The sequence below is a fragment of the Andrena cerasifolii genome, chromosome 10, assembly GCF_050908995.1.
Source record: "Andrena cerasifolii isolate SP2316 chromosome 10, iyAndCera1_principal, whole genome shotgun sequence".
Taxonomy (NCBI): Eukaryota; Metazoa; Arthropoda; class Insecta; order Hymenoptera; family Andrenidae; genus Andrena; species Andrena cerasifolii.
The window spans coordinates 10,462,438-10,480,602 of record NC_135127.1 but is presented as its reverse complement, the minus strand read 5'-3'; the positions used below and the strand labels follow the sequence as shown (position 1 = coordinate 10,480,602).

General features: G+C 43.0%; 2 protein-coding genes across 5 annotated transcripts in view; one reads left to right on the top strand and one right to left on the bottom strand.

Moving 5' to 3' along the window:
- On the bottom strand, positions 1-6,390 carry Sfxn2 (sideroflexin 2). 2 transcript variants are annotated; one of them, XM_076821402.1, is made up of 9 exons: positions 6,154-6,390; positions 4,617-4,804; positions 2,527-2,697; positions 1,887-2,085; positions 1,499-1,624; positions 1,366-1,432; positions 1,179-1,278; positions 1,034-1,081; positions 1-765 (listed from the first exon to the last, which is right to left on the bottom strand). In XM_076821402.1, exons 2-9 carry the CDS (start codon positions 4,769-4,771, stop codon positions 651-653), a joined length of 981 nt encoding a protein of 326 aa, XP_076677517.1. In that variant the 5' UTR covers positions 4,772-4,804; positions 6,154-6,390; the 3' UTR covers positions 1-650. The 2 variants fall into 2 exon arrangements, with proteins under 2 accessions (XP_076677517.1, XP_076677518.1); XM_076821403.1 differs by lacking the exon at positions 6,154-6,390 and adding an exon at positions 5,385-6,038.
- Positions 6,391-8,946: 2,556 nt separating this feature from the next.
- The window catches only part of LOC143373812 (uncharacterized), a 29,787-nt gene continuing 20,568 nt past the window's right edge, over positions 8,947-18,165 (top strand). For 2 of the 3 annotated variants that reach the window (XR_013086538.1, XM_076821387.1), the window contains exon 1: positions 8,948-9,589. Coding sequence is in view for 1 of the 3 variants with exons in the window: in XM_076821387.1 (XP_076677502.1) it covers positions 9,435-9,589 (155 nt within the window). In the remaining 2 variants the exon portion in view is untranslated. Of the gene's footprint in view, positions 9,590-18,165 lie in introns of all 3 variants that reach the window. The other variant, XR_013086539.1, reaches the window with a different exon arrangement.

Genomic DNA, 18,165 nt, shown 5'->3' with positions numbered 1-18,165 from the left:
TTATTTTTCCAACATTTATTGTAATATTTACTAAAATATACATGGCAGCATTTTTAATTCCATTCAGTAGTTCAGGGAGGTAGCAGTAGTGGAACATCGAAGGTCGTTTCAAGACGCACCTCGAGCGAATAATTGTAACGTGTACGTTCACTCATTAAATGATATGTACCCCTAACTCGATTACGAGAACACGTTTGAGCGTTTAATGGAAAGGGATTATTGCTATTTGAAGTATCACGCGTGCAGGAAGCTTCTGTTCTGTTCCACTAATTAACAGTATGCGTATTGTCGACGTTCGTAATTGTTAAGCTCGTCGCAGGCGACGGCCGTTAATAACGACGGAAATGTAAATTAAGTATCAGAATGCTGTGGCGTTAAGGCCGAATAGCGAGACATAAAAATAAGATATATGTTGCCGTGTATAGAATAAACCTTATTCGAAATGCACATGTATTGTCGCGTTGATTGGTAATGTATGTGCACGCTCTCCGCGGAACGTGTTTCATCCTCTGAACCAGCAGAAAACTACAAGTACTCGAAACTTCGTGTCTGTATACGAATATGCCTTCAACTCCAATATTAATTGATAAAGGTGACAAAGGGCGCACCCTTCGAACGTTCTTTTACCACGACTAACAGTAGTTTCTCCATTATAGCCCTTTGTTGAAGTACAGATACATAGGTATATCTCTCGTACCGCAGTTCTTCTTTAGAACCTCGTAATTCTCGGGCTCCCAACGTTCCAAACTGCTTGTCTTGATCGCGCTACAGAGCGAACGTAAAATATAAGAGTGTTCTCTTTATGCAAATTCGGATAGAATCAAGTCAAATGGAAGTTCGAAAGTGATATCTTTAACCTTGAACACGGTCACCTTATCGCGTCGGTGTCAATTGGCTATCACGAGGAATCTTCTGACTTTCACACATACCCTTCTTGTTAACTTGTAGTATTTTACAGACCGTTCACCTTTGGAACTTTCCTTTGACTATCGCTATACGTACATATGGAAAGAAGAGAAACTTTAAAGCTTACCAGTTTTGTGGGAACAATGCACATGCCGTGGGGACCATAAAGGTTAGGCTGAAACGTGAATAGAATAATTTACTCAGTTCTAATTCGCTGTTACAGTATTTGATATCTACTTAAAGGAAATATAAATTTAGTTAAAAATACTCACAAACAGCCGACCAGCGTGACTTGTATAGGCGCGTGCAACGGTTTGATCTTTTGCATCCAAGGATACTTTTCCAATCTCTCCATTATGGGTGGAAGAATCACTAGGAAAAGAAACGTAGATTTTATTACAATAATATAAACCAAGTACTGTTTTCATTCCTTCGTCTTGTAATCGAACATCCACTTACGCATGCCAGGCGCGCACATGATGATCCTTGAAACGACTACCTGGCTGATGCCTTTGATCGCCGCAAGCTAAAACGAATGCGTTCACCGTCGTATCTCTAGATATACTTATGCCACTGAATAAAGGCAGCCCACCTTTGATTTTGTAAGTTTATTGCCGTTCTCGTCGCTGATCTCAATCCCTTGGCTTATTTCGTTCTGCCTCATCAGGGGAATGTTCACGCAATTGGCCGCGGCTACTGCTGCGAATGGCACGTAACGCTGAAAATTAGAATCTGTCTTTAGAAAATGCTTAATTTAAGAAGATTGCAGAATCCAAGGGGTGCAAAGTACAAACTGAGCAACGGAAATAGTCCTTTTAATCATTGTTTGGCCCTAAACTGGCGAAGGGAAATTCTAATAGCACGAAATCACATTGAAGCTCTTGAGAATAAATAAAAGATATTAGATTAGTTTATTACGATGTTGCGCATTGGAAAATTAATGCGAAACGTTGCCAGTTGTATGAAAAATCCAATTTTACCGCCATTAAGGGGTTGGCCCGTTTCGCCCAGAACGTTTTACACCCTATCGCTGTCAGCATAGCCGCGGTGGTAGCGCTGGCATAAGCCACCCCGAGCTGCATCTCCGTCGTAGGGCTGTTGGCATTTCTGTTCGTGTAGTTGACCAACGCGTTGAACGACTGGTTCATCCACTGCCAGAAAACCACAGCCGTAGTTGTTCTGAGGCAATGAGAAGAGCGGGATAATTTTTCAAACATTTAGAAGAACCAGCAGAAGTGCTTCACACGCAACCCTGGCAGAATGTAACTTTTAAATAGAACCAACAATTTTGCCCCAGTAGGATTAGCCGATGGATCTATAAAATGATTGGAGAACGCGATGAAAGTTTAAAATTAAACGCATTTGCCGCGGATTTTATGAGATCTTAAATCATCAGTGGTGAAAGTAATGGGCGGTGTCGTAAATCTTCATTCTCAACCCATTTTTTTTTGCTGGCTTCTCAGGTTTTATAGCCTCATAAGCAACATCGCAGGAAGAAAGTGCGGTATAGGAAAATAAATGGTCCCTGTTTTGAAGATTACATTCTGTCAGTCTCGTTCCGTTTCGAGGGCGGTAATATATTATAGTTTAATCAATGCCGCGTGTAACGAGAAGATTTACTTGTAGAATTGAAGCATAGCACCGGTTATAGCCATTCCACCTGGCACTTGAAAGGACATTCTGCCAAAGACATTCTGCAGGTCACCGGTGTCGGGATGAAAGGCCGACTCGTAAAGCTTCTTAGCATAGATGATTTGCTCCCGGGTTGTACCAGCTGGCTCCTTCCCAAGTCTAAGGGATAAAGTGACTATTGATTTTTGTAGACGCGAAAAAAAAAGAGCAGCGAGCGACCACGGTGCGCTGGATTCTGTGTTACGAATTTCGTGGGATCAGAATTGTTGCTGCTTTATTAAAAATATGGAGCAATTAAGCTAATGACTATAGAGCATGCCTGTAAAGTGTGAGGAGTTGAGGGAATGCTGTACGTAGGATCGATGCAGCGATATTTTGAGTAAACATTTATTGTGTATACGTGGACGTATAACTTATGTAACGCGATGTAATTCTTAAAGCAGGGGATATCTTAATAGCGCATCAAGTCATTTGAATAAGTGATCCTTTGATAATTATAAGTCACATACCGACTGGCGCTTAAGCAGTTTAAGATATTAGAAATCTGAAATTAGATCGCGAAGTTTCTGCGATATTCAGAGACATAAGTTTATCGCGAGATGAAAGCTTGTTACTTCCACGAGATTAGCGATTTCGTTTTTGTATTTCATGTGACTTTTAGAACCTCAGTGGCGAGCAGTAATTACCCCAGAATTCCGCAGATCTCAGGGATTTTAATAATATTTGATTAAATGCTGTCTTCTTATTATTTTCATTTTCCATAAATTCTTTAGTTCGTCCATTTCGTAATTTGTTTCCAAATTGCATAATCAATCGTTCGACGGACGATCGCTGGAGAAGCGACAGCCGATGTATCGCCAAGAGATTTTACGTTGAAAGCTACTCTTTTTGCCGCACCTCGAGCGTGAATCGTTCAGTGACCTATTAAGCCTTAAAATTAAAAAAAGTTTGATCGGATGCAACATTCTTATTACTTCCGTTTCTCATAAAATTGTTCCTCCATCCACGCTACGGTTATTATATGAGTTATATGGTCAACCACCTGCATCGTGATCGTTGGTCGAGATCGTGTGATGGTTGTTCGAAAAGATATTTGGATCGTAACATCTGAGAAACTATTAGTCCTGCGCATATCTTATACGGTCTGTTCTATTTCGACCCACAGATAAGCTTATCTGGAAAAGTACATAGAATCGAAGGCAAAAATTAAAAAGGAGATCGAGGAGGTCAAGTTAGAATTTCACAAAGTACAAGATGGATAGGTGAAGAGGTTGAGGATACTTAAGTCGTCGCTCACTTTTCAGTGAACGTGTCAGTTCAGTACCAACGTCCATTAGTAAGAAAAAGAGGAGACAGGGGCTCTCTTCTTCTTGCCAATGGCACGCCGCACGAAACTGCACGTTCAGTCGTTCACTGATAACTGCGCAGCGACCTTTAATGGTCAAATTTTGGTTTCATTAGAATTCCAAAGAGGTAATTTGATTAGTCGATACGCGAGGGTGTGAAAATTTTCAAACTTCTATTAATTGATTTGATTTGTGTGATCTTGCGATCTCTTTCAATGCCTACATCTTCAGTTCCTTCCAATCCGACGTATTTTCGCAAATACATTTATTTATAGATTAAAATGCTACATATCTTCAACTGCTTCCACAACACCTACGCAAGAGATTCCTCTGAATAAACCAAATTCAATATTCTAACTACTGCTTCCGTGAGATATTGCACATTTTAAAGTGCATTTATTGATAACATTCATTATGCAATGATTATTCTCTAAGCAAATGCGTGATACATACGTGTTAAGAGGGATGTATTGCTCGCTAATTTACCCTAAGACATATTAATCTATCTCTTACACGTAGTTCTGTAGCTTGCAACAAACTTTCCATGAATGAAGCATACAAACTCTTAGCAGCGACAGTTGCGGGCCTCTTCCTTTAACTCCAGCATCAACTCTTACCGTTTCCTTTTACAAGGCCTATTTTTAAATCACGAGCCTCCTTCTCGTGTGCTATAAGATTGGCTTCTGCTCAAGCAAAGTTAATCCGTCCACCCCCGCACGTGTATCTACTCACTTGTAGTCCTCGCATAATTTCTTCGCTTTGAACAATTCAGACTCGGGAACGACGCAGGTCCGGAAGTCAGTCATCCAAGCGAAGTGTTTCCATCTTCCTGCGAAGGTGCTCAGGTCCCAGAGTGGCTTCTCCACGTCCAATCTCTCCTCCCCCATTTTTCTCGATCGAGGGCTACTGTTGCCTCAATCCTTTCCAACAGATCCGAAACACCGTCAAATTAGACCCATCCTACAAAGGGTGAATACCACCAACGCGATATTTAAAAAAAAAAACATCACGGTGAACTTGTCTAGCCACCTGTTAACGTAACACCGTATTTATAGACGCCAGTGCGCGAGCTTGCTCGACGCCCCGAAATAACCAAAACATTGTGCCATTAAAGAACACTACTATATTTCTTGTTAATACAAATTACGGATCCGTAAATATTTTTCAACGAGTTAATTCGCGACGTGGATTAAAATTTCGTAATTCACAAGGCGCGGCTTTTTGCAGTATCAACTTTTCTCCCAGCATAATACAAATCATAAACAATAACGCGAAATTACATACAATTATACCACGCGTCTTTTATAAATTTTTATAACGACATTAATTGCTCGCTAAATTTACAAAGTCTCTACTTGACGCGGCATAAAAACGCGCTAAATTCACTCCGCCTTCTCCAGGCGCGACCAATTATATTCCATTTTTTACATTGTTATCGTACATCTAAATATTTTATTCATGCGGAAAGAGTGGCGAAAACACATAGCATTCAAAGATTACCGGAATTAAATTTCAAGCGTTGTTTGGTGTTTCGCGCTGGACATTTAAACGACCGTTTGGATGCGACCCAAGTGCCGATGTATCGATTGTTCGACACTGTTCCCCATGGAACGGTGTGCGGTTCAGTGTTCGGCGAGATACTTGGAAGGAGCACGCAGGCGCCGTGAATTATAATAAAAAATTAACGGACAATGTCGAAACCGATCCATCGATCGATACTATCGCGATGCACGTGAGCCGCTCTGTTTCATCGTCGGAGTCCGATAGCCGATCGCGCATACCCGTACCGCGCGTGCAGCGGGGCCCCGGCCCAGGCGAGGCGTCGTCTTTCCTCGAAACCCGGCATAACCTAATCAACACTCGACGGTGGTACGTTTGTCACACGGCGTGCGCGTGTCCCGAACGCTTTTGTCTGGCACGTCTCCGAGTGTTGCCTCGCGATTCTTGTTTCTCGCGTGACGTCACCACTAGACACTGCGTCATTTCGGTTTCGAGCAGGACCTTCCCAAAACTACGGCGTTTCGCGGTCCGAAGCGATTATCGACCATCCACGTCAGTAGAAGGAGCTGGCTGCCGACGAACGACCTAGTTTCCACCGAAATACTAGCACATTTTCATTCAAGAACGATATCGCGAAGTAGCCGGCGAGCATACCGCCTTTTTTTCTGCATCTCCGGCCGCACCATGTCCAATTACCCGTACACGATCGCGGATTATGCAACGCATTGTATGTGTACCGAGCATAATTCGTTTTTTCTTATCTGCTTACCGTAAAACACGTATCACCTCTGGAGAGCCTGCTCCGTTCTGGTGTCTACCGTTTGAGAGCGCGCACGCCAGCTGATCCTAGCGGCGCCCTACGCTGGCGCCAGCTACCTCGGTACGCCCCTGCGCTTCTCCCTCCAGCGTCGATTTCTTTATTATTCGTATTATCATCGTTCCATGCACCCCGCACGCTCTTCTTCTCTCTCGCGATGGCAGTGTATGTCTCTATCTCGCGTGAATAACTGAAAGATCGATAATTTTGAACGATCGTACTCTACGATTTCTAATTTCCACCATCCCCGTTTTTTGGGCTCACGATTAACGCAACTAATCATTTATCCGTTTCAGGAATAGGTATTAGGTTTTGTTTTATGACTTGACTTACTGCCGCGTGACACGTGGCACTGAGATATAACATATTTTGAATATTTTCTGGCAAGAGTTTGTAGCTCGAAGTCGATTTCTGTGGATGTTGAATTTATTTAATACAGCTCTCTTTGATCGCGCGTATGCTTTCCTAAATAATTTTGTAACGGACCGTTGATTCTGAAAATAACGTTAGGTGTACCGCTATAATTGAATGTATAAAGATGACGCAGGGCAGCTGTCAATTTATCCGAGCCTGGTTTTGTCGATACGCATGGGTAGCAAAAAAAATGGTGTGGATAAACGGCAGGGTCTATTGTACGTACGAAATTCGAAAAGGCCTCTTTAAATACCGAGCAGTTTTCTCAGAGATATCACGTTCCGCTTTCGTTTAAACCTCCCATTAAGATAACACGACTGTTTGCGAATGATTATTAGGCTACACGTTTCCCATTTTCGCGTCAGTTTGAAGAACGCCCTAAACGCTCGATATGGAGTGCGCAATATTCTGAGTTGCGCAATAATATTGACAATGTAGAGCTAATATCGAATGTACATATACGCGCTTGCTCGATTGGGCTTCGTATACCTGTTACGTTACGAGCCTGTTTACTAAATTGCACCGATAAAGTATTGGCCAGTGCGATTAAAGTTCGTTAAGGCTCGTCATTCGATTTTCAACTGTGCCCACGTGGATACAGTTGCTCGGCTCTCGCGTCGTCCCCTCCCCTTTAACGTCTCGTTTCGTTCGCTGATACTAACGAGTAAGAGGCCTCTTTGTTAAGCGTAATGAAACGAAGCAAGCATACAGAGAAAGTTTAAGTATCGCCTGGTGCGGAGGGTCAGCGAACAAAATCAAGTTCACGGGCGCTCCTGTCGAATTCCTGAAATCTTCCTGGCGTGATTTTCTTTCGCGACGCTCGCTCTGCTCGTAGGCTACGCTGCTCGCTCCTCGGTCGTTCTCTTTTTTTTTTGTTCGCTTTCGTGGCAAACGCCGTGCAACCGCGGCCGCTGCACGAAAAGTTAGTGCACGAGGCCGGGGCTAAGCTGCACACTTCCGTGCCACGGGAAAAGTAGAACTCGACCTCGTTTGTTAGGCGTCACCACATTGTAGCTAAAACTGTCACGAATTATTATTTCGTAATATTTATGATGTAATTTCAGTCCGCGTTATTCCTCCCGGCCTGCCGCTTGCCTCTCCCTGCGGACTTCCGCCGAAGCTTTTTACGATTACTGAACTTCACAATTTCCCTGTGTTATTCCCCGCGCACGCTACATGCCGAAGTTCTCAGTTCGGAATAGACTTCGCTACGTCCGGCGATTTACCACTCGGTAGTTTCTGTGACGATGAATAGGTAGTAGAGTAGAGGGGAAATAAAACTACTGTCTGTTTCAATTTATTATTTCGTTTATTATTCGTCTGAGTGACCAGCACGCGAGAACGGTCGACCGTGCTCCTGGAAAAGAAGCATAAATTCAATCATGTTTCAATTAACGTTGATTAAACCAACAGATGCCGAGATCCTCGTGTCTGCGATATCGTTTAAAAATTAGACACCATGGCCTCTTTGTTAGAGCCACGTCCAAGCATATGCATAGCCAGCGAAAAGGGGAGTGCCACGTGATTACTGATAATCTTTATGCTTGCCTACCTCTTTCTAGGAGTAGCTATAAAATGGTTACAAATGTCAAAATGCCTGAATGATGAGGAAATAGAGACCGCGAGGCTGTTAATGAAACAGATCTGGATGGAGTTGTTTCTATAGGGAGTAGGTAGACTCATTCTTCCAGGCTGTCCCCACTGTTCCGTGGAGAAAAGAATTCTTCCGAAAAGTGTGCACGCGTGTGTGTGCGTTGCGAGTAGTGTATCTAGACCGGGCGCGAATCGCGTGAAAGAGCATCGTAGTCGAAAAACCGGGTTGCCAAGGCATCTTGCCCTCGGATAAGATAAATTGCCGGGGGAACTTTTCGTTCGATTGCAAAAAGGGGAGATCCTTAAAGATTTTACTTTCCAACGTATGCTACCCTCTTTGTGGGGTTTGTTTGTGTAGAAGCAGGGCGCTGTGCCCACTCCCTACAGTCCTGGGACAAACTCACACAGTGCCGTAGAAATGATGCGCCAAACGAATTCCCCGTCTACAGACTCATTTTTTTGCGTGTACGTACGTTACAGTGTAACTATCATAGTCGATAGAATATTTTGTTCGCCTTTTGCATTTTCGCAATGTTCATTAAATTATGTGTTCTTATTAACAATCTGGGAGACAAGACGGAAATGTAAAAGTCACATTTCATCAACCCAAATTAGTACTCCCAGTTAGATAATATTACCGAATCTTGAAACTTGCTTCTCTATTACGCTACTTTCCATACTTTTCGTGTTACTACTATAATCGCCTAACAGCACTGCAAGAGACTGTAGCATATCGTATAATTTAACAGGTCAAAATTACCGCAGGAGATACAGCCAGCGAGGTTGCAAAAAACTATCGACGCGGATAATTGATACATTTAACTTCGCGTAACACGAAACAATTTTGCGCGACAAGTGTAACGTTACACGGAACCGGGGTGTCGGCGCGATAGTGTTACGTCCCTGGGGCGGAGTGGCGGGGGTAGCGTCCGACGCATGCGCAGCGGCGCTCGAGTGCCCAGCTGTGCGTGGACGTGAAACGCGGCGCGGCTGATGGTGGTGGCTGGTAGGAAAGCAAGCGAGCGAACGAGCGAGCAAGCGAGCAAGCAAAACAGCCAGAGAGACTGCCCTCCTGTCTCCCCTACCCCTAGCATGCCTCGCGGAGCCCATGGCCTCCGTACACACGGAGGAGAGTGAGGCAGCCCCAGCCGCTCCTCACGTCATCCGCTGAGAGAGAGACGACGGGGCCTCGACACGGCGAGGAGCAATAATTCTAACGAGCCAAGATGGCGGCGGACACGGTGGCCCTGTCCGCGCTCACGCTCGCCAGGGGCGACAAGATCCTCGTGACCGTCGAGTCCGCGTTACCGGACATCGTCGTCGTGTCCTTCGTCCACGGTGCCAAGTGCTTCCAGGGTGCGTTGCTCGACGCCACCAAGAGGTAAGCGCGCCTGCTTACGCCAACTTCTCTACGTGCCACCTTCGTCGCTCCTCTCCCTTTGTCCACCTTTCCCGGTTCACCTGATATCCCGTCGTCCTGCTACCTGGCCACTCTTCCCTGCACCGTCCGCGAGGCTTTCATACGCGTACGAATATCGTGCTGGCCGATCGTCGGCCGAAACAAGCACCCGACCAACGTGTCATGCCGTTGCTCGCAGGGGCGAACTCGCAACTCGCAATTGTTTTGTCCCCCCTCCCCGCTTGTGCATACCCGGTCGTGATGTGCGTACGTGTGAAAACGTGCCTGATAAGATGACAGCGGATGAAATCCTCGTTGACGAATTTCGGGTTTAGTTGCTAAGGCTGGCCGTGTTACGGGCCGACGGCGAGCGACGGCGAGCGTTGGAAACCCACCGTTAACCGTCGCTCCTCTTCCACTGACGTTAGGACGATTTTAACCATTCGGGGGAACGTCTGCTTTATATTTTTCTACGAGCTGTTAGTACTTACGATAAGCTAAGCGTGTGTTCGGATTAATTGCGTCGTTAAGTTTATCTTTCCATGTAGCGTCAGGCGTTTTGATATGCTGGTGAACTTGTTCCTCGCGAAGCATTGACACTTCCGGTGTCGGCTCGATCGTTCGAGTGATTTTCTTATGTAAATCTTGATACGCTTAAAATCGTCCTGTTTTAGCGGAAAGGATACGTTTCACGTTCCAAGATTTTTCCACGGAAACGTGGAAAAAGGGGTAGTCTCGCTGGCCGTGCATAGTTACGTGCTCTGCATGTCGTAAGTCTTCTCGTAAAGCGGCTTTTGTTCTGCAAACGGAAGTAGTTTTACGATGACTCGTGTCTTCTTGTGACTTACACCGAAGCTCTCCTCTCCCCCCCCGGAACTCTTATTTTACGATTGTGAAATAAGCCAGCGGGTATCTACATCGTTCATTAAAATTCTGTTTTATTCGACGAATAAACTTACCATCCCGCGTAGGATAGGTACCTACTCTTTGTTTTCTGGGCGTTTGCTGTGGTTTTGCAAGCTCATCACCCCTCTCCCTTTACCTCTTTATTGTCAATGTGGTTACAATTGTTTATGATTGCGATAGAAGCATTCAAATGGGAGGTGTTGTAACTACCGGTTTTCACTTATCAGTTTACGGTCTGAATTAAAAATTGCATTGCAATTGAATCATGGTAATTTGATATTTACAAATCAGTTTTCGGAGATCCATGAATTTTCACTTTATCTTAAGTCCTTTACTATCAATAATATTGCAACCAAACCACTTGTAGCGATAACAGAGGTATTGGTATGGAATAAATTACGATCTTTTCAGCGAGACATAATTTTAGATCTGCGATGCAAAGGGTGTTATATTTGCTTCGAACTTTGTCATAGATTCAGAAACATTGACTCTGTCTTCGGTTCATCATTATTAGTAAGATTACAGCTGCTGATAATAGCGATAGATTAACTGAAGTGCATCTAGTAGTGGACACTGTACGTGGATATCGGATTAAATGTTAGGAATATTAATTATATTTCAAAAAACACGTGTGCATTACTGATAAGCGTGGACTGAGTCATTTCGGAAGGTGATTCATTTTCTCGAACGACCTTCTTTGTCTCGCATGTGGACCCATCAGATCTTTTTTTTTCACCCCCAAAGTGGATGCAGGTTACCAGTGGATTTGAAGAAGGCTTCGACATCGTGAGTCATTACTTGCACAGCCAACGCTACCTTGTTCGTACAGTCATTGCTGATTTCACTCTGTCGCGGTGAAAATGTTTAGTTTGACACGGACACGATTCTAGTAGCTACCTTAACGACGGCTATGATCGTGACAAAGTATTAACTGTTATCTGCAATCCAACACTACCAATTGAAGTTATGTAGCAATGAAAATTCATAGATTTCTGTAAGGGACACGTGGAATTTACAGACTCTATATTTAACTTTCCATAATTCGTCGTAATGGCAGATTTAATTGCAAACGATTATTACCACGGGTGTCTTACATTTTCTTCGAGGTTGCAGCTTCGAAGAAAACTCATATACTTGTTATAAATATTGAAGTTAGGTTTCTTCAGAGTCCGTTTTGGCGTCGATGCTTCTCTACGATAAGGGTAGCAATTTCTCTTTCCTATTTTTGCATCAAATCATTATTAATATGTATATTATTACTCGTAGTTCAGTATGCGAATCTACTTAGATCAGAGGATAAAAATTGTGAAAATATCGTTGCAAAATGCTAGGAATAATACTAAACTTCAGTGGTTTTTAAACAGCAACCCAATTATTATGTGTGTGTGTGTGTGTGTGTGTAATGTTCAGTATTAACAAAGTAGATATTATCAAGGTCTTTTTGCTCGTTTAATTATATTACCATAATGCTTACATTGCAACGTACAACGGGTGATAAGAGTCGAGCAATAATCTCATTCCCTTCATCGCGCGAATATAGTGTCTCGCGCGAAACGAAGAATTTTATAGGGTGTACCAGAAACACGCTATCCAACTTTGCGAGCTTATTTTTTATTGCGCTACGGCTTTGCAAGAATCCCTGGGGCGATTAGAAATTTAAGTGTTATCTGTTGTTTGCGTGTTAGTAGTAAACAATAATAATACACTCTCCATATCCTACAGATATTTTTATTAAATTCTTTAACCCACTTGCTGAGCAAAAAGCAACAAATCTTTACGAAAAACAAAATTGCAACAAACCTCTGACATATTCTATTCCTCAAAATTTAATTAAATATGAAATGCATGTTCCAAACTGCAATTCTCCAAGTAAGAAGCACCATAATATTGCAAGCATTGGACATAAGTCTCCATCCCCTTAGGGGCCGTCCTTAAATCACGTAGGGGTAATTTTGGCGATTTCTTACCCCCTCCCTCCGCCAGTATAAGAATTCGTAAGATTCGATATTGCAACCCCCTTCTCACGTAATTTTTTTTACATTTAATTTTTTCAGGTATTCAAATTCTTTTACAGGTTTATATAATTCATTTAACTCGGTTTCGGGAAATTTAAAGAAAAACTACTTTTCTGGAACATTAATGATAGAATTTGTATTTATTGAAAGTTAGATTAAAAAGTATTACGTAAAACGCTACCTGACTCCCCCACCCCTTGTAAGAAAACGTAAGAAATTCGCGACCTCCCCCCAAAAGCCTTACGTAATTCAAGGACGACCCCTTAAAGCCTTCGTAACTCAACTCTTATTCAGAACACACCCTGTACATGGCGTAACGAGTAGTCTGCTTCGACTCGAATAATTTTCGGTACACGATGAGGGAAGAACGACCCGGGTGGGGCGAATATTAATATAATTTTCAATCGATCCGAACAGGGTAGTGTCTCTCCCCTCCACCACTACTCTTTCTTCCCCTAACAGACCCCTTCCGTTTCTTTGACTCTCGAATCTCTTCTTACGAATTCGCCCCCTCGGCCCCCGGTATCTGGCCGTGCCCTTAAAGCCTCTCGTCATTTGCGGAATTTGCATATTTTCCCGGCAAAACAAATGATCGATGGTCGCCCGTGCACGCGTAACGTCGGACTCCGCTCGTGGCGGGGCATAATAAAAAGCAACCATGCTCTTCGTGGCCGCGTCCCGGACGCTTTTTCCATTACGCAAGCGGTGTATCATCGTGGGACGCTAATAATACGTCGGCGTCCCCTGATGGATTCTGTCACGAAATTCGAGATATCCGCCGAAATCTGGGAACGCGAATGGTGTTCGGAGCGAAACGGCGCTCTTAATAAATTAAGAAATTGCCGGTCTAAAAGTCGATTTTTTTTACATTTCATTCTTCCAACGGTCAATCTTTTAGGAATACGTGTTTAAAAGGATTGCTTGAAATTCGTAAAATTCCCGAAGTTATAAGCATTTGAGTAGCGGCGAATTCATGGGTAACAACCGGCCACTCGGCGCTCACGTAAAAGTTTAAAACACGTTTTTCTCGAAACAGTGTTCTCAAAATCGGTGGGACCTGTATCTCCAAAAGTTATTAACCGATTGGACTGAAACTTTTTTCATTCTGAAGAATATACTTCTGGCTAGGGGGGAAACCAGAAAAATTACAAAGGAATTGAAAACTTATCATTTTTAAAGTCGTTGAAAGGGCAAAAAATATATGCAAAAAGTGGTTTCAAACTTCAAGTGTCGTTGTTTTCTAAAAAAATGTAATTTTTAATTTTTTTCTGGTTTCCCCCTAGCCAGAAGTATATTCTTCAAAATAAAAAAAGTTTCAGTTGAATCGGATAATAACTTTTGGAGATACAGGTCCCATCGATTTGGATGAATTTTTTAACGCCTGGACTTTAACGACTCCCTACTGCCGTCTGCAATGATTAATTATAAAACAAAAAATATATTTCTACAATTTAAGATATCCTTAATACAATGCAAACAGTCCCATTAATTTATATCTAGTAGTTTTCCTTTAATTAATTCCTAAAGATCACCTATTTTTATGGGCTCTAGACCGGAACCTCCCCTTAAGTGGAGCTCCGTCGAAGGGGAGCGCGTAGTACCGGGTGGTTGGCGGGCACGGAGCGGTCACTCGATATTCCTCGCGGGAAGAATTCGCGAAGAGGCGCTCGCGGCGAAAACTTGGCGAACTTCGAGCGGAAGAGTAAACGAAAACGGGATAGTGAGGTTAGGGAATGAATGAGGATAAGCGGAGAGGGAGAGGCACGGGCGAATGCGTTCTACGTGTTTGAGCGCGACGAGCAGACGAAACAAGGAAAATTAAATTTACGTACCGAAACGTTCCTCGCCTGTTACGCCACTCTCGCGGCTGCAGGAATTCAAGGGGGAGAGAAAGGGGCGCGGGGCCGGCAAATCTTTGAAATTATTATTCATGATTTTTATTCATGACACGGTACTGCTATTTTTTCAGCATTGGCGTGGGCATTTTAAGGCAGGACGAATCGAGCGCAATAAAGATGTACTCTTGATCGATCGATAGTGCAGGGTAAAAGTGAATGTAACGCGAACGCTCGGTAAATGATAGAAACACGTTTAAAGCGAAGATGGTATCGTGACATTAAATACGCGATAAGCGGAAAAGGGAAAGGGGGAGGGTGGGGAATAAAGGAAGCCTTTGGCAACAGGCATTTCGCGTTCGGAGCACTTACAACCGAATGCCTTTAGAGTGTTTTTATGTTCGCCCTTGCTTGACAAGCAAAGTTAATTAACGCGGCATAATCCAAGAAGGCAGCATTGTCTGCAGAAAATCTCTGAGCACTCAGACGTGCGGCTAACGAACATCGGATAGGTAATGTTTAAACTATGGTTGCCAACTTTTTTGCCGGGAAAACATAGTACTTCACGGCTCAGTGTGATAAGAAATATAGTGCATTGTGAGAAAATATAGTAATTTTCAGAGGAAAGTGGTACAAAGTAAAACTACATTAAAACATCTTATTTCTTAAATCTATATATTTTTGTTGATTTTGCATTATTAATTGATTGATTGACTTTAATAAATGGGGTTAAAGGTTTGATTGCACTGAAAGTCCAAATTAACATTTTCTATGATAGATAGACTGGCTCTGTTTCACTTTTCCCACTACTTCATATTCATAATAGAAAACATCCTCTCTGCTAAAGTTTAATTTCACAAATTAAAGTTTTGATGTTGCCATAAAGTAAAGGAATAAGTAAAAGGGGAAAAGTAGAGGGGAATCGCATAATAAGTAAAAATCGTAGAATTTTATTGATGTATCGGAAATATAGTATTTTTGCGTACTATACCTTTTTTTAACAGTACACTACACCCAAATATAGTACAATACTATATATTTTAGTACGTCTGGCAACCCTAGTTTAAACTGAAGAATCAGTCTATCCATTAGTTTTCTATTTACTCGTGAAAATGCAGCTTCGACGTAGGTTGTAGTTTGTTGAACAGCTTTCGCGTTCTTTGGAATTTCACATGCAAACAGGGAACTTAACAAGTGAGTCGTTTGGTTTTGTAATGAATTATTTGCATTCCCAATGGCATCTTTCCGCTCGATCGTTTCCTTTCTTGGATAACTGTTATGGCAATGGCTATTTGTTTGTTCATCAGATGCAAATACAAAATTTCTCCACGTAGTACCTTCGACTTCAAATATTCCCCATTTGTTATTTGTTATTCGAGAAGAACTATATGATTCACAGTTTGCCAGAAAGTTTCTGAAAAGTGCTTTTAAACTCCTCTAAGTACTACGTTAGTCATCGTAGCTCAACTGTCATGGCTACTAGCCAACACCCAAGTCCCCTAACTGTTCTGCCAGCCATTCCATCTCAACGTTTTCACGATAAATCATACCAACTCTTCATACATCTCTCCGCGCGAACCAAGAATTAACACTGACCCTTTCTACTTCAACAATGCAATGATAATCCCAATAATGGAGGTCTCTGAACAAAGAAACACTCGCCATAATAGAAACTTCAATCCCGCATGAATGTCTGAATAAAGCCATCGCCGTAACACCTTCTGCCTTCCACATTCATTTCCATCCATAAATGTCAACAAAGAGGACGAGTAATTTTTCCTTCAATTCAAAACCCAGGAAACACACCCCGCGCCTGTCGCCGCGAATAACCAACGACGCCATGTCGCGCGATAGGGTGTAGTTTGCAGCTCCTTCGGGAAATGAAGTTTTTCTTCGCCGTGTTCCGGACGGCCCCGATGAAAATCCACGGCCGTGTACACGATCCGTTACCATCCGCGGCCCGCTGGCGACGGAACAACGAAAACCGGCGCCCTCGGAGGAGAGAGGAGCCGCAGAAATCATTTCCAAGCTTCCCCTCGAGCGCATCAGCTCGACATATCGATCGAACCCGTGAATTTACCGCGGCTCGTATCTGGCAAACGATTGGATGCGGGTATTAAATGTTAATGGCCATGGTCCGACGAACATTGGGATGCAGTTTTCTCAACGGTGTTAAATTCGAGTGCCCCTCGATGCAGAAAAAAAGGGTGGTCGAGCGCGGGGGGTGTCCGACGAGCTTCTGACGGAGCCCTGGCGGCGTACATTATGGCGAAAAATGGGGGGAAACTTTTGTTTAAATACGCGTGGCGGCATCCTCCAGCTGAAAATTTATAGCCGCCGCAAGAGCCTACGTAAATTGCTATAGCCAACAACGAATGGATTGTGGCATAACAAAAGCTTTTATTGTTTAGTCCCAGGAGGCGTAAAAAGGTTATAAATTTCCATGGTGATATCCGTTCCCGTGAACAATACTCCCGCAGCAATTTGCATCGAAGAGTTACGCCATTTTGCGCACTATTTTCAATGTAATATTTATGTCGGCACATGATTCAGCTCTTATCGAACGACGGAATTAACTTTTCATTTGGACTTTTAAGGTTCGATGATGTTGCAGAGGCCAGTGTGTGTTACATTCATTTTTTTCCCACTGGTCGATTAATTTCCATTTTCAATTAACTTGATTAATATTCAATATTGCTCCGAGCGTTTATTGCGAGGGATTGATTAAATTATATAATTCGAGATACCATTTGAATATTCACATCCTCTATTGTCCCGCGCCCGAGTCGGTTCCAGGCATTATTATTGCCATGTGTTCCTCGAAATAATGTCTAAAGCGAATTCCCGCGGTTCTCGGTAGCAGAGTACATGTCCGCGGTTCTTTCGAAAACGTACACCGTTTACACTGCCAGTCGCTTGAAACTCGTAATCTTTAGACGGTGCCTGGAGTTTACTTAAAAATTTATCCACCCGTTGGCAAAAAGCTATCTTCACCGTCAAAACTCGTAATAAATAAACTCGTAACGCTTGCGGCTTTGCCGAGCGAATAAACATTTATGCAGATGGAATTCAAATCCGCAACGGCCGGGAATATTCAACGCAGGCTAGTACGTCGTGCATTAAAAAACGAAATATTTAATATTACCCATCGTCATTTTCTCTTATCATTTCAACCTTAATCTCCTTATTAACGACGTATCTTCCTATTGGAAGTCTTCGCTGCCTGGAACATAGTTGCGCGGCTTCTATTCTTTCTCCGATCACTGCGCGTTCGAGGCGCTTCGTTACGAAAATCCATAGAAACATTGCGTTACATCTGATTACATGGGTGGGCTCGACGGTCCCATTTATTTCAAGTATCTTTCCATTCACAGTGGATTAAAAGATCTCGTTTCAACAACCATAAACTACCCAAGGGCGATGGAAATAGGAATTTTATATAATTAAACTCACGTGTATATTATTAAAGTTATTATCATGGTTCCCCTAATTATGTACAACTCGACTGAATCTTTGCGGATTATGACTGATAACGGATTACATAGTTCATGGTAGTTGGCACGATAATATTCAGCCCGAGATTGCACGATCCCACTCGAATGATTCGACGAAAGAAAGGCGCTGGTATTGTGAAGGCGGTCTTAATTAGCCTTCCTTATTCACCTTTGATGCTAGTTTGCGAAGTTGCCACGGGGAAGGTTCGAACTTGCGGGTGAAAGTGAAACGACGCTTAATTACATTGTAACGAGCGAGGTGCACGGCACGTATTCTTCCACTTTGTCTTTGAGTTATGAGCTTAATA